This window comes from Centropristis striata, chromosome 10, assembly GCF_030273125.1.
Source record: "Centropristis striata isolate RG_2023a ecotype Rhode Island chromosome 10, C.striata_1.0, whole genome shotgun sequence".
NCBI classification, from domain to species: domain Eukaryota; kingdom Metazoa; phylum Chordata; class Actinopteri; order Perciformes; family Serranidae; genus Centropristis; species Centropristis striata.
In genome coordinates, this window is record NC_081526.1 from 33,681,853 (window position 1) to 33,706,482 (window position 24,630).

The following is a 24,630-nucleotide window of genomic DNA, read 5'->3' on the forward strand; positions in this document are numbered from 1 at the left end:
GATTAATAAAGAGGCTACAATTTATTTTCAATCCTTTAAACGTTTAAAAATCAAAACAAAATAACTAATTTTGTAGACAACAGTGTTGGAATAAGTATTCAGATCCCTTACTTAAGTAAAAATACTAATATCACACTGTGAAATTACTCCACTACAAGTAAAAGTCCTGCATTAAAAACTTACTGAAGCAAAAGTACAAAAGTATCAGCATCAAAATGTACTTAAAGTATCAAAAGTAAAAGTACTCATTATGCAGAATGAACCCACTCAGATTGCTTTGTTTATTCTAAATAAATTATCGATGCATTTCTGTAAGCAGCATTGTAATGTTGTCTGGTATGGCTATTTTTTAATAATATACTGTTTTGTGGTTTAATTTATAAATGTTTGTAATCACTTTAAATTAATCCTGTATTTCATGTTAAATCTCAAACTGAAAAATTACTTAAGCTGTCAGCTAAATGTAGTGGAGTATAATGTACAATATTGCCTCTAAATGTAGTAGAATAGAAGTATAAAGTTACATAAAATGGAGATACTCAAGTAAAGTACCTCAAAATTGTGCTGAAGTATAGTACATGAGTAAATGTACTTAGTTAAATTCCACCATTGGTAGACAATTTATTCTCTTGAATCATGTCTGGGTAAATATAAAAAATAGAGAAAACCCCAACATAAAACAAGTTGAGCATAGAAACTATTCAACTATTCAACAGGAAATGACACATTCTTCCTTTCTTAGATCTTTAATAAAATAATCAAGGGTCTGCTGCAGCTGCATCAAACTGCTCACTCATTAAAAACACATGTGGTACATACAATATAAAGCAAGTAGTTCACTGCAGGTGACTGCAACAGGCAATGTCAATGAAAAACAGAAAACAATCACTTTTGTTTGTTTGTTTGGAAACTAATCTGGCTCATTTAATAGCACAGTGTCACATCTTTGTTCCACACACTCCTGCACAGAGAAACAACAGTTCTCTACTTGGAAAGACAGTAGTACCATTTTCAGTCTTTTCAAAATACCAAATGAAAAGAGTTTCCAAGAATTTGCATGTGCAGCTAGCCCCCTTCATATGATGTTACATAATAGTTTAAATAAGGCTCCAAATGATTAATCTAGCCACATTCAGAATGTACAAAAAGAAGACCTCACAATGCTACTGTAGTCAAGCTCTGATCACTGTTTTTTTGGGGGTTTTTTTTGGAGAGAAATAGTACTATACTGCAGACAGTTCTGTGTGAGAATATGAGAATACATGGCATGGCTTGGCTGGTGTCTTTTCTTGTCCGAGTGGAACTGCATGTCTGTGACTGGTTTCCAGTGGCACAACATGCCTCAGATGAAAAAACTTATTCCAAAATGTTGAAGTGCTCTATCCTTGTAATGATCCAGTCTGGAGTCACTCCCTTGGTAAACTCCCTTTGGAATCTGTCAGAAAGCCGAAAAAGAAACGATTACAACAAATACTCAAAGTCCCACAAAGATGATATGTGACAGACATTACGCTCACAGTAGAGGAAAGCTATACTAACTCATAGTTTGCAGTTAGGATTCTCTTTGTTTCCCTTTTTCTCTCGTCACCGCCGCTCAACCTGATGCCATGGTTTCCCTCCTTGAAGTCGTTGGGAAGCTGTGCACTCGTCACATACCAGAAACGCATCAGAATACTGGCAAATTTTCTCTCTGAAAAAACAGTCATGACACTGAATAACACGTACAATCACTTGGTCTATTCTGTACACATGTACAGTACAGGCCAAAAGTTTGGACACACACCTTCTCTTTCAATGCGTTTTCTTTATTTTCATGACTATTTACATTGTAGATTCTCACTGAAGGCATCAAAACTATGAATGAACACATATGGAATTATGTACTTAACAAAAAAGTGTGAAATAACTGAAAACATGTCTTGTATTTTAGATTCCTCAAAGTAACCACCCTTTGCTTACTAGAATATAAGACATGTTTTCAGTTATTTCACACTTTTTTGTTAAGTACATAATTCCACATGTGTTCATTAATAGTTTTGATGAATCTACAATGTGAATAGTCATGAAAATAAAGGAAACACATTGAATGAGAAGGTGTGTCCAAACTTTTGGCCTGTAGTGTATGTACACATGTATGTACACACGTCGATAAACTTGTGTTCATATACTCTTTTAGGATATATAAAACAATCTGAGTGAGTCCATTATGCATAACGAGTACTTTTACTTTTGATACTTTAAGTACATTTTGATGCTGATACTTTTGTACTTTTACATCAGTATGTTTTGAATGCAGGACTTTTACTTGTAGTGGAGTATTTTCTCAGTGTGGTATTAGTACTTTTACTGAAGTAAAGGATCTGAATACTTTTTCCACCACTGTTTGTGATATTTGACTATAAATAACACTGACTTACCTAAAAGATAAATAATTGCTCAGTATTGTGAAACAATAATGTAATTAAGTTTGGTGACCTGTGTGTTTATTGGGGCGTTTCCTTTGCTAGTTGCAAACTTCCCGGCAACCAGATTAAGATAAAATGCAATTCATCCACATACTCTCATGGGTCTGAACAGACTTGATGAATCCCCCTGCAGGATTTTCTGATGTTCCTCTCATTTATTTGTATAAGAACAAAAAATAAATAAAGCTTCCTGCATGTGTTTACATCTAGATGGACATCTGTACTTTTGTTATAAACAAATTCCACAAAAAGACCAAAGTCAACAATTGTTTGTCTTTTAATACTTTCCAACTTCTCCTACTGTCTCTGGCTCTCAGCGCCAATCCACTGGTTTCTACTGGAGTTGTAAAAAAATAAATAAAAAAATAAGCCTCAGCAATTTTCCAAAACAGCTGGGCATGGTCATTTTGTCAATTTATAACAAAAGGTAAATAAAACAGAAGGGAATGGTGTATTTGTTAAGGACTATTTTCAGCTGTGGATTAAAACACATTTGTTACTCTACTGAGTATTTAGAGCAGTAGTCGTAGGAGTGAATGAGAGAGTGATTGTCTGTCTCTATGTCTTGTCCAGGTTGTCTCTCACCCAATGTCAGCTGGGATCAGCTCCAGCCCCCTGCGACCCCAGTGTGGATAAGCGGTTAACCCTTTGATGCACAACATGGGTTGTTATGAGGTTTAATTTAAAAAAATGTCGAATCAATTTAAATGTATCATGTTTTTATGTTAAATCTTGATGTGAATCATAAACAAACTAATTGAGGAAAACTTGGAATACTGAATGATGCAAATTATTTATTGCAAAGATATAGAACAAAAATAAACTCTGTCGGGTCACTTTAGACCCATGTTGTGCATCAAGGATAAGGAATGAATGAATGAATATTATATTGTATGAATATTAACTCAAAACCCACCTCTTCAACATCACTTACAACACCTGATAAATCATTTTCCACCCTCTGTCTTCTCTTTCCTATCCACTGTATTGTTGTTTTTGAATATTTGTATGCGTTTGTATGTATGTATGTATGTACTGTATGTATTGTCCATTTGTATTCTTTTTCACTTTGTGTTTTTTTGTAAAGCGTCTTTGTGTATTTTGAAAAGCGCTATATAAAACTGATGCATTATTATTATTATTATTATTATTATTATTATTATTATTATTATTATTATATTGATATTATATTTGCCGTTTTTTTCCGGAGGCTGTATCGGGCTCCCTTTTAGGAATTTACTGGAGATTGGCATCATATGAAACCAGAAGACTGAATACTTTGTTGGTCAGTCTGTGGTTTTGACTCTCATTGTGGAAAAATAAAAAGACTGAAGTGAGATGAATAGACTGAGAATTTTCTCTTATTTGAGGAAGGAGCACACAGATATCACCTTGCTGAACGTCGTCACTGTGGTAGACTAGCACGCTAATAGGCGTCATTAACACGATCTGAGTAGGATCTGCAGACAGAGCTTTCTTGTGGTCCGATGACAGCAAGCTGATCTTTTCCTCCAGTTTCCCGACCAACTGCAAAGACATGAAAATGAGCTTCATCATCAGAGACATTCTGCTGCTGTTTGAACTTCAGCAGCTCGTCTACATATCTAAATGAGTTGAGATGCTGCTATGATGAGGGTTGCACAGGTGTACCTAATAAAGTGACTGGTGAATGAATGGATAATAGAAGTTTGGACCCGCTGGGTTCCCATCAAGGTTATACTAGTTTGGGAATTTTCATTAGTTTTAATTTTGTTTTGAATTTTTGTTTTCAAAGTCAGTTAGTTTTAAATAGTTTTTAGAGTTTTTTTTTTTTGTAATGGGGTATTCGGTTAATGTGATATTCAAAAAAATCACAATAAATGTTGCTTTTATTTCCTTTTATTATCCATCTCAGCCCCAATAAGGTTGTTAACTCTTGCAGCTCCTGGTGTTATGAATTTTGGTTAGAGTAAAGTGCTGAACTTTCTGAAGGTGATAGACTTTAGTCATTACATATTTAACAGTTTAAAATATTTTTTTCTCCAATGTGCAATATCTGAAAAAATGCAGTAAAAGTGCTTTCAGGAAAACAAACACAAAAAATAATATATTCATCATAAATGCCAAATATGTCTTATTGTTTATATTCTTTATTCTGTTTTCCATATCTATGTGTCTGTATCTTGAACTGCTGTGACAGCTAAATTAAGTCTAATTTTATCAAAGTCTAATCTTATCGAATCTAGTCGTGTAACATCCCAGTCTCAATAAACATAATAAACAATGTGTTCCTGTATGGAAAAAGCTGACATTGATGAAAACGAAGGACATTAATTTTAGCTAGTTTTGTAATAACACAATAGTTTCAGTAAGTTATCTTTTGTGTTACTCACGTCCTTAGCTACAAGCCCTTCCAACCCTTCAAACTGACACTGTGACAACAGTCTGGACACATGACAGAAGGCCTGGAAGAGTAAAAACAACAACAACAACAACAAGGTAAATAATTAGAGTCTGTCAGAAACCTGACATGACAAGTATCATGCGCAATAATGTTACTTCAAAGTGTCAATAATGTTCATGACACATCCCATGTCATGTTTATGACACACTCATGTCACTCTTATGTAGACACCTTCAAAATAAAGTGTTACAATATCTTGCTTAAGTCACAAAGACATGTTCAAAAAATGGCCTAAGTCACATTTTATTTTGATTTAGGCATAATAAATCTGCTTAAGTCACATACTTGAGATAGGCCATTATCTTAAAGGGGTAAAATCACATGTTCTGATCAACTGAGGATGTAGGTGATTTTAACCATAGGTGGCCGGCGTCATGAGGAGATGAATATGGCAAAAAGACAAAACAATTTTGACAAAAAATGACTTATTATTTTATCAGTGTGACGATGTTTAAGCTGCAGCTGGCTTAAAAACAGTTTGATACGGACCTGCTTCGCTCCCTCCTTGAACTCTTCGACGGTGAACTCTACATCGAAGAAAGTCCTGATCAGAAAGTAGTGAACTTGGTTCCGGAACCAGAGCAGAGGGTTCGGAATGTTTAACGCCAACACCTGCGGCTGCTGCTGCGGGTTCTGCCCGTCGCGCTCCGAGCTGTACGGCCGGCCCGCTGCTGCCACCACCGGGGCCGGTGAGGCGGACGGTAGCCGCGTCTTACCGGACCGGTTCAATACGATACCGTCTTTTAGAAACAAGCGAGTAGAGTTAAACAATGATGGAAACCTGTGACAACCTCTGAACACGGGCAGCGACATCTTTCTTTCCCCGGAAGCTTCCTCCTTGTCCCTCTACTTATTTCTTCCGTTCCGGTGACGAACAAATTAGTAATATTAATAAAAATCGGCAACCAGTCAACAAAACACTGAGAATATGATGTATTTTTCGAAGTGCGTGTATTTACTATACAAACACATTTATTAAATTAATATGTTTTTTGTTTATGTTAACTGTCGACTTTCACTTAGTCGCTGTTGTTTCTAGGGGAACATTTACAATGTGACGCCCTTTAAATTTGTTGCTGTTTACCTTCACCAGTTGGTGGATTTGTGAAGTATATCATCATTTATTTACTATACAAACACATTTATTAAATTAATATGTTTTATGTTTATGTTAACTGTCGACTTTCACTTAGTCGCTGTTGTTTCTAGGGGAACATTTACAATGTGACGCCCTTTAAATTTGTTGCTGTTTACCTTCACCAGTTGGTGGATTTGTGAAGTAAATCATGTGAAATGGAGCTCCAGGAAAAAGAAGCCGTGCCGATATTTACAGAAGTGAATAAAGACGTGTTTCTGCGAGAGATTTATCCGGAGGTAAGATCATCCTGGCGACTAGTGTTGGTTTTATTGACTGCAGGAAAATGTGACAACTGTAGCCACCAGTATTACACTGCTGCTGCTTTGACTGTTCCAGCAGCATTCTCACTTTATCGCTCTACTTGAGTACTTAACTACAATTTTTAGGCAAGTCTTCTTAACTTACATATTTCCATTTATGTAAGTTTATACTTCTACTTAACCCTATAAAGCCAAGTGTATCATATTTGATACAGTAATTTTTGAGACCTCTACATAATCAAAAACCTGATGTATCCATGTGTTGAAGATAAACAAACTGAGCAACACATTGCACAAAAATACCAGATGTAGCAAAAATGATATGCAGGTTCCACGAGTGGATCAGTCATTGCTGCATTAAAAAACTTCATATCAGCAGATGTATGATGTTGTGTTATATGGAAAAAATATGTATTTTGCATGTTTGAGGAAAAAGGAAAAGTTAAAAATGTTGTTGTTTGATGTTTTTGTTAGTTCAAGAAAAACAAACTGTGAGCAACAAATTGCACAAAAAGACCTGATGTATCAAATATGATACAAATTAGAATTCATATATGCAATTTATTTATTTTTTAAAATTCGTCAGCAAGTTAATAAGCACTCGGTTTTAAAAAAAATTGAATTTTCTGGCAATTATTTCATGGTTCAGGCTTTATAGGGTTAACTGCATTTTAGAGGCAAATATTCACTACATTTAGCTGCCAGCTTTAGTTACTTTTTATCAAGATTCAATAAAAAAAAACGTGATAAAACATTTTTCTAAATGAAACCACATAAAAGTATATTAAGTAGGCTAGTTAACATGAGCGGTTACCTTGGTGACAGTAAAATGCTGCTTACATAAATGCATCAAAAATAATTATCCAACAATATATAGAGAATATTTATCACAATCTGATTATAAAAATATCCTGTGAGAAATTATTATGAGAAATAATGACTTCGCACTTTAAGATAATGACTTGATGCAATAAGACAATGAGAGATTTTCCCAAATTAATGATTTGCTTATCTTGGAATAAAGACGTAGTATCTCAAAATAATCAAGAACATAAAATAAATAAATAAAAACTTAAACTAATAAATAGTTAATATCATTTGAGCAAGTTACTCATTATTTGGGGTCATTATTTCTAGAAAAACCTTATTATTTTTGAGTAATCATTTTGAAATATAAAGAAATGATTTTGAGATACTGAGTCATTATTTGAGAAACTCAAATTAATTCATTTATTAATTGTAAGTAAAGTGATTACTTAATTTGTAAGTAAAGTGATTTCTTTTAGAGACCTCATTATTTTTGAGATAATAAGTGATTGCTTTGAGATATAAACCTATTATTTTGTAAAAAGTTTATCATTCCGACCAACAGTTTGTTTGTTGCATGTTTATAAAGTTAAATAACTCATATAATTCCTATAATAATATCAGTAGTGTGTGTTCATTAGACCAGCTATTCTCAACCTTGGGGTCCTGACCCCAATTGGGGTCGCGAGATGATTTCTGGGGGTCGCCAAATCATTTTGGAAGTCAGCTCTGTCTCCACTGTGTTAAAGTGTTTCAGTCTTTGTGGTCATTTAATGTCTTTTTTGGGTCATTTTGTGTTTTTTTTTTTTTGTCATTTTGTGTCTTTTTGGTAACTTTGTGTCTTTTTTTGTGTCTTTTTTGGTAATTTTTGTGTCTTTTTTTCGTCATTTTGTGGGTTTTTCTGATCATTTTGTGGTCAATTTGTGTCTTTTTTGGTCATTTTGTGTCTTTTTGTGGTCATTTTTTGTCATTTTGTGGTCAATTTGAGTCCCTTTTTGTTTAATTTTATGAAATTTTTTGGTCATTTTGTGTCTTTTTTTTGATCATTTTGTGGTCAATTTGATTCTTTTTTGGGTAATTTTGTGTCTTTTCTGACAAATCCCAATGTAGCAAGTTCTTACTTTCCAAGGAGTCTCTGGCTTGAAGCTGACTGTTACACACTCAGGAGGTCAGAATGGACCTTTAAACTTATAGCAAAGGACTTAGATTAAAGGTAACAATAAAATATAAAAAAAAACATATGCAAGTGCACAGACAGAGATGTTTGAGTTGTTGTCTGCTTCATTATTTTTCCAAATTCGTCATATCAACTGAGTTTGTAGCACTCCAGCCTGGTAGATGTCCACATAACAGTATTTTCTGAAACTGAACAAAGCTCCTCCACAGTCACAGAAGACATAATACAACTGGTTTATGTTTATAATTGCTTCTCTGTTATATAATTAAACTGTTTTCCAGCGCAGACCAGCCGTGCTGAGAGGCGTGTGTCTCGGGCCGTGTCTGCAGAAGTGGACAGTAGAATATCTGGGACAGAGAGGAGGAGACAAGGAGGTGAAGATTCATGTTTCCACGGTGTCGCAGATGGACTTCCTTCACAAAAACTTTGCGTACAAGTGAGCTCTCTCCCTCTCTCACACAAACACAAATGTGTGTAATCTCTGCAGAGTTCTCAGCTACACCTCTTTATCCACAGGACTCTGCCCTTCAAGGAATTTGTGAAAAGGGCATCTGAGAAAAAACACACAGATTTTTTCCTGTGTGAGGTAAGCTTCAATAAAATAAGGATACAGTTTTTTGTTTTTACAGTTTATCTCTTAATGACACATTCCTTGTTTTTGTTAGGATGAGAGCTATTACCTTCGATCACTGGGAGAGGACGTACGAAAGGTATTAATTATCATTCACTTTTAGAACAGGGGTGTCAAACTCTGGCCCGCGGGCCAAATTTGGCCCGCAGTGTAATTTTATTTGGCCCGCAAGGCAATACCAAATTATTATATTATTATTGTACTATAAAAGCTGACCCGCCGGTATTATACGGCGCATTTACCGCTAATACTTGATTTTATTGTTATTTTATTTTTAAATGTATTTACCTGTTGAAAAAGTTTATTTTGATATTTAAATCAGAAGGATGCAAATAGAAAAGAGGCATACGATTTTTATTTAATTTTTATTTAATAAATTAATGACATTGATGTGTTTTTTATTTGAAATTTGATTTTGCATGTCTGCACTATTTAGTTATATATTGTATGTTTATAAGCGTTGCTGGTTCCATATTTAATGTTAAAGCAAAACAAGTTTGGTATATATTAAAAGGTTTATTTGGTCAATGTTGGCCCGCGATTTTATTCAAGTCAACTTTACAGATTAATATTTTTTTCTACTTTTTTTCTGCGTAAACCTCTTAAAGAACTTCTGCCCTGCTCAAAACTACAAAATGTTTAAACATTTTGGGTATTTTAACCCTTTAAATGCCAGTTTGATTACACAATGTCATTGATGTTTTTCATGCTAAAACAAAAAAAAAGATATAGATATTTTTCATATGATAAATAATTCTTGGCTGGGGCATTGGTTTTTATCACAGTTTTTGATATGTCAAAGATTAAAATTCTGTTGCCACTAAAAAATGAGTTTTGATGGGATTTTTGTATTGCAAAAATGTCTTTAGTATGATTCTGCAGACCTTCAGTGATATAAAGTCTCTCTCACAGGAACCTGCTGATCTGAGCAAACAGTTCGCAGACTTGGCAGAGGATTTTCACATCCCACAGTTCTTTGAAACTGATCAGTTTTTCTCCAGCGTGTTCAGAATCAGCTCCTGTGGTCTGCAGCTGTGGACACACTACGATGTGAGCATCCTGTTTATAGTGTCTCTGCTTAAGTTTTATAGGTTTTGCATGCATTTTGTCCTCATTAGCACAGGTGTAGGTGGTTTATGAGTGCATATATTTATTTCTGAACTGATAATTTAATGTTTTAATTGACATCTGACAGAAAATGAAGTTGAATTTCTAAGATACTGGCCTCAGGAAGCTCTCCCTCTTCCTTCCTTCCTTCCTTCCTTCCTTCCTTCCTCCAGGTGATGGACAACCTGCTGGCTCAGGTGACAGGGACAAAGAGAGTTGTTCTCTACAGCCCCCAGGATGCATTGCACCTCTACCTGTCAGGCAAGTGACTGTGGAAATACACTACCGGTCAAAAGTTTTAGAACACCCCAATTTTTCCAGTTTTTTATTGAAATTCAAGCAGTTCAAGTCCAATGAACAGCTTGAAAGGGTACAAAGGTAAGTGGTGAACTGCCAGAGGTAAATAAAAAAAGGTAAGCTTAACCAAAACTGAAAAATAATGTACATTTCAGAATTATACAAGTAGGCCTTTTTCAGGGAACAAGAAATGGGTTAACAACTTAACTCTATGGAGTCTTGGGCTATTTTGTCCATTTTTTAATTCTTTTCATGTCTTTGTAAGTCATTTTGTGTCTTTTTTTGTCATTTTGTGTCTTTTTTTTAGTCATTTTGTGTCTTTTGGTGTCTTTTTTTTGTCATTTTGTGTCTTTTTAGTCCTTTAGTCCAACATAAAATGTGATTTTGAATCTTTTTTTACTTTCAAAACACTATCATGCTCAATAAAGAATTTTAAATGTTGCAAATGTGCATTAATTTCAGAGTACACTGAGACATTAAACTGCATAATTTTCAATTAAATTCTGGAAAAGTTGGTGTGTTCTAAAACTTTTGACCAGTAGTGTATGTCTGTTTGTTTGAATGCTTAAGACAAACTGATGATGTTATGGTTCATTTTCAATTTGATTTGAACCCATCAGGGGATAAATCAGAGGTCCTGGACATCGACTCCCCAGACCTGAACCGGTTTCCTCAGTTTGTGAAAGCGAAGCGATATGAGTGTGTGCTGGAGCCTGGAGATCTGCTGTTTATCCCTGGTGAGACAAACACTCCACATGAAGTAATGAACCTGCAACATATATTCAATTTACTGTCATGACATTTGTTGTCATGTGACTCTCAAACCAAACTCAGGGGATAATATTAATATTAATATTTTTGACCACCCCATTTTTCACTATAGTTGATATAAAGCAAGCCTAAAATATTATTTTATATTCCAAAACGAACCAAAAGCTATTAAAAGCACTGATGAATGTTTGATAATATCAAGTTTTATCAATGCTGCAAATATTAATTGGGAGAGAGAAATAGGATGGTGACCACGTTTTATAACTCTGCCTTAAACTGTCCATTTTATTTTATTTTATTATGATTATTGTTGTTATTTAATTAATTAATTAATTTAATTATTTTATTATAATTGTGTATTATTGTTTTATTGTTATTTATTTATTTCCTCTCCATTTTTTTTTTAAGTATTTAATTTATTCATTAATATGATTTAATTTAATGTATTTATTATTATTATTTATGAATTAATACATTTATTTTATTTTATTTTTTATTAACTCAAGTATTTGTTTTCCTCCGAGATTACTGTTGGTTATGAGAGGGAGGGATGGGGTTTTATGACTGTATGTTCGTTGTTGTGTTCATCGTGTATTACTTTTGGGGAAAAAACTCAATAAATAAAGTTTTGAAAAAAAAATGCTGCAAATATTGGGAAGTATTTGAGGAAAATGTTCCATCATTCTAGGGGGGCTAATCATTTTGACCTTGACTGTAGGAGTTAAACTTCCAAATAATAATAAAAATAAAACTCACATTCTCGCATAAATGTATGCCATATGCATAAACACAACCAAAAATCTCCCTCAAGGTTGTTAAAGGGTTAAGTAAAACAGTTTGTCTTAACATAAAGGACTTTACATAATTGTGTGTGTTTTCTTCAGCCCTGTGGTTCCACAACACTCTGGCGCTGCAGTTCGGTGTGGGTGTAAACGTGTTCTGGCGCCATCTAGCTGCTGACAGCTACGACAGGAAGGACCCATACGGGAACAAAGACCCCGTGGCTGCGACTCGAGCCCTGCAGGCCCTGGAGAGAGCTCTGCACACTCTGGATGAGCTCCCTGCTGATTATAAGGACTTCTATGGGCGCCGTATGATACAGCGCATCCAGCAGAGGACGTTCTGTGACCGTGTGTCCAGAACAAACACACAGGACAGCAAAACACCAGCCAGCAGAACCTCAACATGCACCAAACCTGGATGAATGTGCAGTCAAAGAAACAGATGAAACGTGTGTTGCTGTCCGGGTCGTGCTTTCAATGTCATTATAACAGAGAATGTGGAAGATTGGAAGAACCTTGAAGATTAAAACATTCTTTTTTTTGTGGCTAATTTCCACAAGAGAGTTTAACTTAACCCATTGACGCCTAAAACTGCCTGTAAAACCTCTGGGCGATTTTAAAATAAGCCCCTAAAACCTGAAGTTTTTCTGGAAATTCAACAGAAGTCTCAACGCTTCTACTAAATAATAGATTTTTCAGCCTCTGTAGCAGATAGAAATGAAATTCAAAAAGTACTTGAGAGCTTATACAAATACTACAAAACGACATATCCGCTTTCCAGGCTTCAATGGGTTAATGTTTTTAAAAAATGACAATAAATGGGGGTTTCCTGCTGAGAAAGGTCTTTTCCTAAAAATCTGCAAAGTATTTTGTCTTGTGCATTGCATAAAAATGAAAACACCAAAGCATATTTGATGCTTTAGCAAAGATGATAAACTCCTTTATATTTTAAGAGTCGATCTGTTGAGTTTCTTTCATAACAGGTGTCTGAAAAAGGCATTTCTACACTTTTAGAAATATATAATTCCTTAAGATATAAGATATAATTTCTCATCTATTGTTTGATTTTGGTGCAGACCATGTTGCTGCCATTTGTCCTTTTTTTTTTTTACCTGAAATTTTTTACATTTTACCTTCATTAGGTTGAGGCGCAATCTAAATAATCTAATTTTTCAGAACACTGAAATCTCTTCCAATTCTTGGAGTCTATTTAGTCCTCTCACAGACACACACACTTTTCATCACACACTTATACCCTTATTATTTAGAATAACTACTTTTTGGAATACACATGTTGTCCATTTAATGTTGTACATGTATGAGTGATGTGCCAACCTCTTCTATGAAAACATTTTAAATTCCTTTAAAGATTGCTAAATATGAATATGGTAATTTGATTATAATTATTAAGTTCAATAATTATTTTACCCAATAGGACTTTCTTAGGATCACAGAAGAAGCTTTCAAACTAGCATCTATAGCTGCTATTTATATTATTCTGTGCGCTAAAAGAGCTCAATTGTATAATCTTAAGGAACTAAATTCTCCTTAAAGATTCTGATCCCCAAATAACTCGCTGAAGATTAAATAATGCATTTGTTGTTATTTACTGGGAGGTTGTCCTGTGTCTCTTGGAGTTAGGGTGATTTTATTTTTCATGTATAATTGCAGAACTACATATTGCAGCCAGCGAGGCAGAAACAGATCTGCTCTTTTGTTTTAATGACATCATTTTCATGTTATAACAAGATATCTTTGATAGCATTAAAAATGATCATCAGAAAACAAATTATTTCATTCTGATTAAACTTGTCTTGTGCATACATTAAAAATGATTACATGTAATTAAGTACATTCTTGTTATAATAACAAGTTTCCCATCATATTAATGCGTTAATTATGTTGTTAAAACATGATGAGGCCCTCATTAAAACTAACTGAGCAGATATTTCTCAGCATATACTGCCGTACTTTACTAACACTGACTGACTGTATACAGAAAAGACCTCAGATTGAGACACAATCTCAAGGTTGATTTATTTCTCCAGAGCTCAAAGGTGAAGAATGAAGCGTGCAGGTCAGCCTCAGATGTGGCTTTGATGGTTAACAGCCTAATATTTAGAGAATAAAGCAGATTATATAGAAAAGTGAAGTTAAAAAGATGTAGAAGTCCAGGACTAAAATGCACATGTGCAGATACCAATATGGTTTGAACCTTTATTGCACAAAGATTACAGTTCTTTATGTTCCTTACAAACATTTGAAAGCTTTGTAAACAGTGAAGCAGTGTCTCCCCAGTGTGTGTTCGCTATCTCCTGCTAAAACCGCTTTGAGTCCCTGTTGTCACATTTCTTCAGTAAGTCTCAGCAGAGAACTCTGTGTGTGTGTCTGTCTGTCTGTGTGTGTGTGTGTGTGTGTGTGTGTGTGTGTGTGTGTGTGTGTGTGTGTGCACCAAGGTTATAATAGTTTTGGATTTTTCATTAGTTTTAGTTTTAATTTCGTTGTGAATTTTTGTTTTCAAATTCAGTTAGTTTTAAGAGTGAGTTTTCTAGTTTTAGTTTAGTTTTTATTTTTTTGAAAATGCTTAGTTTTAGTTTAGTTTTTATTAGTTTTAGTGTTAGTTTTAGTTTTTTTGTAATGGGCTATACGTTGGGTGCGAGATTCAAAGTGGTCATAATAAATTTTGCCTTTATTTCCTTTGGTTTATCCATCTCAGCCCCAATAAGGTTATTAACTTTTTTTTTTAATTTTGGTTGGAGTGTAGACATCCAAATCTCAGTAAACATATTTACCATGTGTTGCATGTTCAAATAGAAACACTGAATTATGAATGAAAAAAGTTGACAAAAACGAAAACTAAGGACATTTCCACTATTATTTTAGTTAGTTTTAGTTAGTTTTGTAACCACGCAATGCAGTTTCAGTTAGTTATCGTTTTTTAAAAACTCTAGTTTTTATTTTTATTTCAGTTAACGAAAATGTTTTTTCAATTCTAGTTTTCGTTATTTCGTTAGTTTTCGTTAACTATAATAACCTTGGTGTGCACGAGCCAACCAGTGACGGACTATACGAAGCAGAGAGAAGCGCAGAGATGTGATTGGATGTCAGCAGGCGGGCGGAGCGGTGACGTGCTGTGATGGAGCAGTTCCACATCCAATCACCTGCAGCAGGCTACATACTGAAAGCTTTTTCTACTGTGAGGATTATACTGCTCCTTCTGTCTGCAAACAGCTCCGTGACAAACACACCCAAACATTTACACCTTTAAAAATAGTTTGGCTTTGCAAAGGAAAATACATTTTTACTCTTTCATTCACAACACACACAAAGCACGCGTCTTCTCCGCAGTCTGGGGCAGTTCTGTTCACTGGGATCCACGTTTTCTTCAGTTTCTCCTGTCCTCCATACGTGTGCAAGACAAGTAATAATCTTAAATCCTGAAGAGAGGCAGCAGAGAGAGGGCAGTGCAGCATTTAGTCTCCTGCCACACTGAGCAGGTCTGTCCTGGGACTCTCCGGTCCCCCTTTATCAGAGCGGTGCGGAGTTTCAACCAAAGTCAAGAGGTGCACAAACATCTGCTCCCTCGCTTCTTGGTTTTTTTTCTCTGGGTGTGTGTACAACGCTACGAAGAAGTCTCATCAGAAACAAAACAGACAAAAAAAATGGCACAATGCTTGTTGGTGTTTTCTCTATTCTGTGAATATTTTAACTAAGACTCTGGATTTTTTTTGGGGTTATTTTTCTTAAGGTTGCTATCAGGCGGAGGGAAGAGAAACCAGAAATGCAGGATTTTCCAAGAGATGAGTCAGTTTTGAACAGAGAGGGTTGAGTTGGTGCGTTTCTATGGAGTCTGAGCCATGCCACGACTAGACTTCATCTTCTCCAGTCTCTTAGACAGGTGGCTGTTGTTTGACTCAAGTTCGTCGACCTTGTCCAATGCTGATCGCAACTATTGAGTCAAAAGAAGGGAGAGAGAGAAAATATTGCAATTAAAACACAGCCTGTTGAATGGGAGAGCTTATAATGTAAGAAGTTTAGTTTAAAAGTCCAGTTCAGAGCAAATATTTGTGATGAGACGAGGGTCATAAGAGGTGGTTAAAGCCTGGAGGTCATCACCCAGAGGTTTCTGAAGAGCCAAAATTAATTTCCAAGTGCCTAACTCCTCCTACCTCCCGCCTAATCCAAAACTGGGCATAGAGCTGAGGCTGTAAACGTGTTTATTTATGCAGTAAAGTTGGGCATTTTAACATGAGGGTCTATGGGGATTGACTCATTTTTGCAGCAAGCCTCAAGTGGCCATTGGAGGAACTGCATTTGTTGGTAGTTCCATATTTGCTTCTTTTTTTTTTGCCCTAGAGGGTTGTTTGTCTGGGACGAGTAGGTTGTTTGTGAGCAATATGAGCGTTCGGGGAATAACATAAAAAAAAATTAAAGGGTTAGGAGTTTGAAGCTGTCAATGGGTGCTTCAACAGAATAAACAGAAGGCTTCCGACTCTGAGACATGAGACAAGAGAGTTGAGAGTTCACCTCTTTGGTGAATTTCTCTGTCTATTCCTGGAGCAGTTCTGTCATTTAGAAAAGTTAGGGCCACCTCGAATCAGCAGAGAGAACACTATGGAGACAGTATTTGACTGAGGGGAACAGCTGATCATAATCCGTACAGGTGAGCTACAGCCCACAGAAACATACACTATAGAATACTATTAGATAATTACAACTGGTCCTAAAGCAAACTGATGAGGTGATCTTCTCTTTCCTCCATCCAAAACAAGCTGACAGTTTGTAACTGAGTTGCAGGCGACACCGTCAGCTGAGATGCTGCAACTGCAACTTTCTAAAACAGCTTCGTTTTCACAAATCTTTGGTCTGGACTGGCCTTAAGAAAACAAGCCCCTACCTCTCTCTGTAGCTTCCGTTTCTCTGCCTTCAGCTCATCTTCCACTTTCTCAGAGTTCTCTGATGCAGACTTGTAGCGTGTCACCTGACCCTCGAGTCTGGTCACCTGGAAACAAGCAAACGAGACTTTTTAGGTGAGAATATTCACATTTTTAGGTAAATTGAGTGTTCTTCTCAGCTTACATTTTGTTCCAAAGCAGTGACTTCTTGCTCTGCCTTCACAAGTTTGAACTTATAGTCACTTATTTGCCTGCTTGAATCTCCTGGAAAGATTTCAGAAAGAGCAAATATTTATTATTAGTCAAGTCAAGTCAAGTGTAGTCAAAGTTTATTTATAGAGCACATTTAAAAACAACCTCAGTTGACCAAAGTGCTGTACAGTTATTAAAATAGAATAGATCATACACAAATAGGTATAAATAAAAACAATAAAATACTAAAAACAGTAAAACAATAAAATAAAATAGAATAAAATAGTAATAAAAGCTCAATCCAAAACAGAGTTAGAGATAAAAAAAAGACAAATAAAAGGGTAAAAAAAGTAAAAAAGAAAGCCAAGGATTCTTGCCTAGCTGGGACTGAACGCCCTCTTAGTGAGAGAAAACACAACAACAAACTGTTTTCATGTCTATGTTAACTTACTTTGCAGTTCTATTAGGTTTGGATCGTTGCCGTTTTCAACTATTTCACCATCTGGGCTTGAATTGTTGTCAGTGCCGTTCCTCTGAGTCTTCTGATCCAGCTGGGACTTCAGTTTCTTTACCTGGAAACACCACAACATTATCATCAGCTGTTGAACGAGACTCAGCTCCAGCTAAATAAATGCATAGATTTTTAGTTATAGTCAAGTGAGTACAGTACACAGACAAGAAACGTAATGTTCCAAATGATAAACATTTGATTTTTGTAAATATAGAAATATATTATTTATTATTATTATTATTATTATTTTTTTTTTTTATTACAGTAGGCTAATGAGAACTATGTCTATTTCTTCCAATGGTCATATCATGTTTGCATCTTGCTAATGGGCATGTATTAGTATTATGCATAGGATTTTTTTATTCAGTCAAATGTAACATTTGCTGAGTTTGTTGATTTTTTAAAAAACTTTATTGAAGGTTTGGACAAATAAACTCAACTTCGTATGAAAGCCACGGGTATAAGCTCTCAAATACTTTTTGAATTTCATTTTTATCTGCTACAGAGGCTGAAAAATCTATTATTTAGTAGGTGTTGAATTTCCAGAAAAACTTCAGGTTTTAGGGGGTCATTTGAAAATCGCCCAGAGGTTTTCCAGGCATTTTTTTCCAGGCGCTTTAGGCCTTAATGGGTTAAAAGGGTCAGTTATTTCCTATAAACTCTAACAGGTGGAAATAGTGTATTTGTTGGGGACTATTTTCAGCAGTGGATTTATACACATTCTGTGTGACACAGATACAAAACCAGCACATACATCATAACGTGTTTACATTTAAAAGCATAACTCTGGCTTTTTGTTGCCAAAAATTTCCATAAAGAACAATATCTCTTAATACCTTCTAACTTCCCTTCCCCAAATCCATTGGCTCCTGAAAAGTAAATGTCTAAAAAAAAGCCTCAGTATTATCCCAAAACAGCTGGATGCTGTGGTTTTTAACAAAGGTTAATAAAATAGGAGGAAACAGTGGAATTGTTGGGTAATCTTTTTAGTTGTGGATTAATACACATGGTGCTGTAGTGACTATTTACAGCAGCAGGTCGGTGTGTGTGGGTTGAAATCAGAATAAATACAGTGTGTGTGTTCATGGTGATGGACACGTATCAGGCTTTGATAACACAAAGTGCAGGGTAGGATGAATGTATTGTTTGTTTAAGTGTTTTCTTAAGATTAGTTGACAATAATAAAATGTAGAATACTACCACCTCTCTTTTAAAAGACACTTGCAGCTTTAAGACTAAACATCTATTGAGAAAAATGTATTATACCACACTGTATGTACCTCAATGTTACTAATAATGATAAAACATTTAAAAAAAAAATAGAGGAAATGGTATGGCCTTATAACACACTGTAGTCTCTCTGTTAAAATGAGTATATGTGAGGTTTCTTTGTACCTGCTACAGTTATGGAAAAACATATTAGACCACCCTTGTTTTCTTCAATTTCTTGTTCATTTTAATGCCCGGTACAAATAAAGGTACATTTGTTTGGACAAATATATTGATGACAACAAAATAGCTGATAAGAGTTTAATTTAAGAGCTGATATATAGACATTTGCCATGATTGAATTCTAATCAGCTGTTATTGTTGATATCATTACATTTGTCCAAACAAATGCACCTTTAGTTGTACCAGACATTAAAATGAACACATTTTGAAGAAAATAATTTTGTCCATGACTGTATATTGCCCTTAATTTATATTATAAATGTTCACTGAGACTATATGTTAATGAGAAGTAGAGATTATCAACAGCTTGTCTCGGATCATAAATCTTTGACCCACCTGCTCTATCATTTTTTCACGTTCATCCACCAGTTTCCTCAGGCGGATCTCTAAAAATGGAGCACACGTTTAAGAAAACATTTGGTCATATATTCATTCATTCAAATAGAATGCCATGCACCACTAAGCCACAATAAAAGACCATTTCAGACAACAACAACAATAATAATTATTACTGCTATGATCCATTGTTAAAAAAAGTTAACATACCAGGGATGGGAGGAGCCAAGGAGATGGTGGGAGGGGGGCTGGGTCAGGGTGGGAGGATGATGCATGCAACAGTGCAGGCACCCATGGGGGAGTGATGGAGCAGAGTGTGAGGGGGAATGTTAGCATGCAAACTGTGGAGAACAGGGAGCAAGAGCACACACTGGCAGGCCTACAGTCACACTATATGTGAGGTATATATAATGACACATCTGGGTGTAAAATGTGATGGAAATCATGGTTTGCCAGGAGCTGACACGATTCATTTCCCTACAAAAATTTAGATCAACATTTCAAATCGGTAACAGCAGGGGATTTATTGACATTTCAGTGTGGAAGCACCACGTTCATTTTTTCCATTAAGTGCAACAAAATGCAAACATACATTTCTCATACATGTTCCATTCTTGTGGATAGAAATGGCCAACAACTGTTGTATTAATCCCTGAGAACAGAACAGGATCTACAGACATTTTTTTCATTTTTAACCGTCGACATTACAGCTACAACATGGAATATTTGAGTTTTAATGAGAATGACCAATTAACATCTGTGCTTTATATTAAATGAAGTTGCAGCATCATAATAATATGTTGGGTGCAGAGCAGTAATATCTATGACACATAATAACAAGCAGCATGACAAATGTGCACCAATAACACAATAATGTTACCTGATATAGCAAATGCAGTATTGCCCAATAGTAAAATGTACTGTAAGCAAACAGTTTACGTTCTCATCTCTCCACAATGAAAACTCACGTTTGGACCTCATAATGTTTTCATTAAAAGAATATACAAAGAATCAAAGTGCTGTGAGATTTTGCACATATACTTATCTTAACATTTTGTAAACAGCTAAGCGAACGCTAGTAGAGGGCAGATCAAATGATATATATCTATACTATATACCATCGAGAAGCTAAGACATCTTACACTTTTCTTCCTCTTTAGGCTTGGCTTTGCCTTTCTTGCCATTTTTCTTCCCTGCCTGCTGAGGCTCTTTATTACTGCCCACTGGTTCTGCACTCTTTGGTAAATCCAAATCTTTACCCTGCAGCTTCATGGCGTCTAATCCTTCCTCTACGGGGACAGACGTGGCCTGGTCAACGTTCTCTGCAACAACCCCCAACTCCCCAACACTCACAACCTTCCCTTCTTCTATAATCTGCCTTGGCTCATCTGCTCTCTCTTTTTCCAACTGCTCCCTCTTCTCAGATGCTGCATCCTCGTCAGCCAAAGACTTCTGGTTGTCTGGAGGATCTAGTGTATCTACCTGGTCAGCCCCTTCATCTCTACACTTCTCGTCAATGCTCTCAACTGGCTCGTCTTGTCTATTTATTGGACCTGAACTACCGTTGTTGCTTCCATCGGACATGACCTCAACTCCCTCCTCAACTTCTTCCTGTTTCGCCACAGCCTCCTCCATGTCCATGTCGTCAAAATCAAAAGACTGTCCTTCGTCATCTCCGCCCTCCTCTTCGTCGCTCTCCTTCAGGGCGGGTTCAGATGAATCCTCATCCTCAGGCTCGTCAGTGCTGGGTTCAGGCAGCTGTTGGGTCTGGCTTTGGCTGTTTTTATGTTGTGGATCTTCTGCAGCAGCTGATTCTTGAGTACTGTGGTCCTGCTCGGTAGATGATCCGATTTCAGAGTCCGGGGTAGTGATCTCGTGATCCCCACACTGTGACGTCTGACTTTCTACATCACCCAGTTCTTCAGTCTCCAACAGATTCTTTATAGAGTCTAATTCATCAGTGTTTTTTGTTAAGGATGCACTGTCACAACTCTTGGTGTCATGTGAGCCGTCTGGTTCAACTTCATCGTCCTGCAAGTCTTTGTTCAGCTCCTCCTTTTCTATTCTATCTTCTTTGAGCTTCCCGTCCTCACTGGCAGTGAATAGTTCTTGATCAACCTCTGCTCTTGGTTTCTCCTCATCTTTGCCTGTCTCAGCTGTCTCATCAGGACCTCTTTCTGAAACCTCGATTGGGGTCTCATCGCTGCTCGCATTCACAGCTGCAGACACCTTTGAGGGCGGCTCTGAGCCACATAAGATCAAGAGAGCGTCTGTCAAGCAGTCAGTAGAAGACGTGGACACAGACACGTTGTCTTTACTTGTGGATTCGGATTCATCAGCAGCGATGTCCCCGCTGCTTGGATCGTGTGATTCAGCCTCAGTGTTTTCCTCACTGCTTGTTTCTAAGGTGTTTTGGGGGTTATTATTAGTTGTGCATTCAGATTTAATCTCATCAATGGAACCAACTTCATCCTCTACACTATCATCAACTTTGGACTCAGTATGGATGACATTGTCATTTGTTGAGATGTCCGTTTCACTTTTAGAGTTATCTACACTGGACGTGTACTCGTTGTCCTGACCGTCTGCAGTCTCAGCACCTTTGGAGTTGTCGATAAGATCAGATATACTGAGGTCGGCCTCTGGAACAGGACTTGTTATAGACTCTTCTACCTTCTGTTCCCTATCCTGCTCAATTGTTCTGGCTTCCTCATAAGTTTCAACCTGAGGAAAGGTTTCAGTTGGTGTCACTGCCTCTACGGTTTCTCCTGTTTCAATTTCCAAACTTTGTTCCTTGGTCTGGTCATCTGTAACATGATCTACTCTTACTTCATTAGGAGGAAACGTTTCAGTAGTTGCCACTGCTTCTTCTACATTCTCTGTTTCTGAAGTTTGTTCCTCGTTGTGCTCATCTGTAACCTGATCCACTGCTGATTCTTTGGGAGTTTCATTGGGTGTCACTGCCTCTACGACTTCTACTTTTTCAATTTCCAGAGTCTGTTGCTCGTTCTGGTCATCTTTAACATGATCTACTCTTACTTCCTCTGGAGTTTCAATGTGAGGAAACGTTTCAGGAGTTGCCACTGCTTCTTCTATATTCTCTGTTTCTGAAATTTGTTCCTTGTCATGCTCATCTATAACCTGATCCATTGTTGATTCTTTGAGAGTTTCATTGGGAGAAGGAGTTTCAGTGGTTGTCACTGCTTCTACTGTTTCTACTGTTTCAATTTCCAAACTTTGTTCCAAACTCTGGTCATCTGTAACATGATCTACTCTTACTTCATTGGGAGTTTCAACATGAGAAAACGTTTCAGTAGCTGCCACTGCTTCTGCTACGTTCTCCGTTTCCAGAGTTTGTACCTTGTCATGCTCATCTGTAACCTGATCCACTGTTGATTCTTTGAGAGTTTCATTGGGTGTCATTGCCTCTACGACTTCTACTTTTTCAATTTCCAGAGTCTGTTGCTCGCTCTGGTCATCTTTAACATGATCTACTCTTACTTCCTCTGGAGTTTCAATGTGAGGAAACGTTTCAGGAGTTGCCACTGCTTCTTCTACATTCCCTGTTTCCAGAGTTTGTTCCTTGTCATCTGTAACCTGAAGCACTGTTGATTCTTTGAGAGTTTCACTGGGACTAAGGGTTTCAGTGGGTTTCACTGCTTCTACTCCATCTAGCTTCTTCGCTTCTAGCTTGTCCTGCTCATTCTTAACCTCATCCATCTTTGATTCCTTGATAGAATCAATTTCAGGTTTTGTTGATGGCCCACAGTTTCCTACAGCTGATTTAATGTCCATTTCTGTTTGGCCCTTTTCTTTATCTACTTCATCTTTCTGCTGGTTCTTATCCTCATGAGTTGCCCCTTTCTTTTTGCCTTTCCTCTTCCTTTTCTTTTTCTTCCCTGAAGCAGCAGCACCCTGAGGCTGAGATGTACTCTTATCTACCTCCGCCTCCTCGTTCTCTGCTTCTTCTGCGTTCTCAGGCTCTTGCTGAGGTTCTCCATTTGAGGCAGGTGGGACGGACTCATCGGGTGAACTTTCTGTCACAACATCTTGTGCAACTTTTTGCTGATGACATGACTCTGTATTTCTCAAATGACTTTCCTCATCTTGTTCCCGTTTGTTCTCTTGCTCTGCAGAGAAGTTGTTACATGACTCTCTAATGTTATCGCTGTGTGTGTCAACCCTAGAACTTTTGGTTTCTGCCTCCTCTAAATCTCCCACCTCAGGCGTTTCTGTTTCTGGAACATTTTCCTCAGAACTTGTTACAATCCCTTGAAGCTCAGGGGTGCAAATGATTATATCTTTGGCTGCTGCAATTGATTGGTCATTAATGACAACACTCAAGTCCTTGCTGGGGCTAGGTTCTCCAACATCGTCTTCTTTTTCTGTGGTAGTCTTCTCATCTTCTTCTAAGGGTGTCTGTAGTTCTTCTGTTGGCTGTCCTTCACTAGATGCTTCCAGTGTAGACACACCAACACTACTACATAGTGTCTCAGAGCTCATGTCTTTGGCTTCCTCAGATTTTTCTTGATGCTGCTCTGGATCCACCTCTTCCTCTCCACTACTTCTCAACTGAGTCTCTTCTGTGTTGCCTGAGAGATCATCAAGAGTATACGGTGATCGAGTGGTAAACAATGTTGACTTAAGACATGATTTTTTGAGAAAGTGCATCAGCAGCAGTCAAGGTAAGGCTGAACACCTGATTGATTCAGTGGCCGGGAAGAGCAGCACAGAGCCAAGATGACCAAGAGAAGCACAAGAAGAACAAGAAGAAGGAAGGTAGGAAGAACGCCCAGATGAAGTTCTTGATCCCCAGCACAAAGAAGCCGGCAGCTATACGTTACAGTGCATATACAATAACGTCCCTTACACATACAAGTTGTACTATTTGCTTCAAATTTCAAATTCTTTGCATCATCCACCCTGGCAGCATACACAACCTACACCACCTGCATTCACACAGTTAGTGACTCAGAGCCGATCTGCATTAGCTGAAATTATTTTTTAAAAAAGGTGCAGGAGAAAAGACTTCAATGCCAAAACATTAGTAATGCAGAAAAAACTAGGTGTGGCTTAGTTTGTACAGGAAAGCAAGAGGTTGGCTAGAAGTTTCCTAAAGGATAAGGCTGGTGTTTCTCTAGATTTTTCTGGTGTCAACAAATTCTAAGAAAAGAATAAAACTTAGTAAATAATGCATTCATAACTGCATTCAGTTTCCAAGCTCAAGAACAAAGTTTCGGTCTGAAGAAAAATATAGACTATCACCAGCCTTATCCTTTCAGGTAACTTCACATTCCAGCAGCTCAAAACTTGGAACTGAAGAGTTCACTCCAAAATGATATATATATATATATATATATGAAAAT

At 36.8% G+C, this 24,630-nt stretch overlaps 3 protein-coding genes across 13 annotated transcripts in view; 1 reads left to right on the top strand and 2 right to left on the bottom strand.

Annotated features, from left to right (window-relative positions):
- Positions 1-1,259: 1,259 nt before the first annotated feature.
- Positions 1,260-5,742, bottom strand: maip1 (matrix AAA peptidase interacting protein 1). Its single transcript, XM_059343511.1, has 5 exons — positions 5,398-5,742; positions 4,838-4,909; positions 3,857-3,992; positions 1,540-1,690; positions 1,260-1,435 (listed from the first exon to the last, which is right to left on the bottom strand). Exons 1-5 carry the CDS (start codon positions 5,719-5,721, stop codon positions 1,357-1,359), a joined length of 762 nt encoding a protein of 253 aa, XP_059199494.1. The 5' UTR covers positions 5,722-5,742; the 3' UTR covers positions 1,260-1,356.
- Positions 5,743-5,751: 9 nt separating this feature from the next.
- On the top strand, positions 5,752-13,549 carry tyw5 (tRNA-yW synthesizing protein 5). 4 transcript variants are annotated; one of them, XM_059343507.1, is made up of 9 exons: positions 5,752-5,775; positions 6,172-6,282; positions 8,572-8,726; positions 8,807-8,876; positions 8,956-9,000; positions 9,822-9,971; positions 10,202-10,289; positions 10,946-11,062; positions 11,981-13,548. In XM_059343507.1, exons 2-9 carry the CDS (start codon positions 6,202-6,204, stop codon positions 12,298-12,300), a joined length of 1,026 nt encoding a protein of 341 aa, XP_059199490.1. In that variant the 5' UTR covers positions 5,752-5,775; positions 6,172-6,201; the 3' UTR covers positions 12,301-13,548. The 4 variants fall into 4 exon arrangements, with proteins under 4 accessions (XP_059199490.1, XP_059199492.1, XP_059199491.1 ...); XM_059343509.1 differs by lacking the exon at positions 5,752-5,775 and having other exon boundaries at positions 6,025-6,282; positions 8,572-8,664; positions 8,778-8,876; positions 9,834-9,971; positions 11,981-13,544; XM_059343508.1 differs by lacking the exon at positions 5,752-5,775 and having other exon boundaries at positions 6,025-6,282; positions 9,834-9,971; positions 11,981-13,540.
- A 507-nt stretch (positions 13,550-14,056) lies between these two features.
- lrrfip1a (leucine rich repeat (in FLII) interacting protein 1a) overlaps positions 14,057-24,630 on the bottom strand; it is a 62,308-nt gene continuing 51,734 nt past the window's right edge. For 6 of the 8 annotated variants that reach the window (XM_059342756.1, XM_059342761.1, XM_059342760.1 and 3 more), the window contains one exon: positions 19,480-23,856. In XM_059342756.1, the coding sequence (XP_059198739.1) occupies positions 20,393-23,856 (3,464 nt within the window). In that variant the 3' untranslated portion in view covers positions 19,480-20,392. Of the gene's footprint in view, positions 15,828-16,775; positions 16,881-16,957; positions 17,038-17,416; positions 17,538-19,264; positions 19,315-19,479; positions 23,857-24,630 lie in introns of those variants that run through there. The other 2 variants (XM_059342762.1, XM_059342759.1) reach the window with 2 other exon arrangements.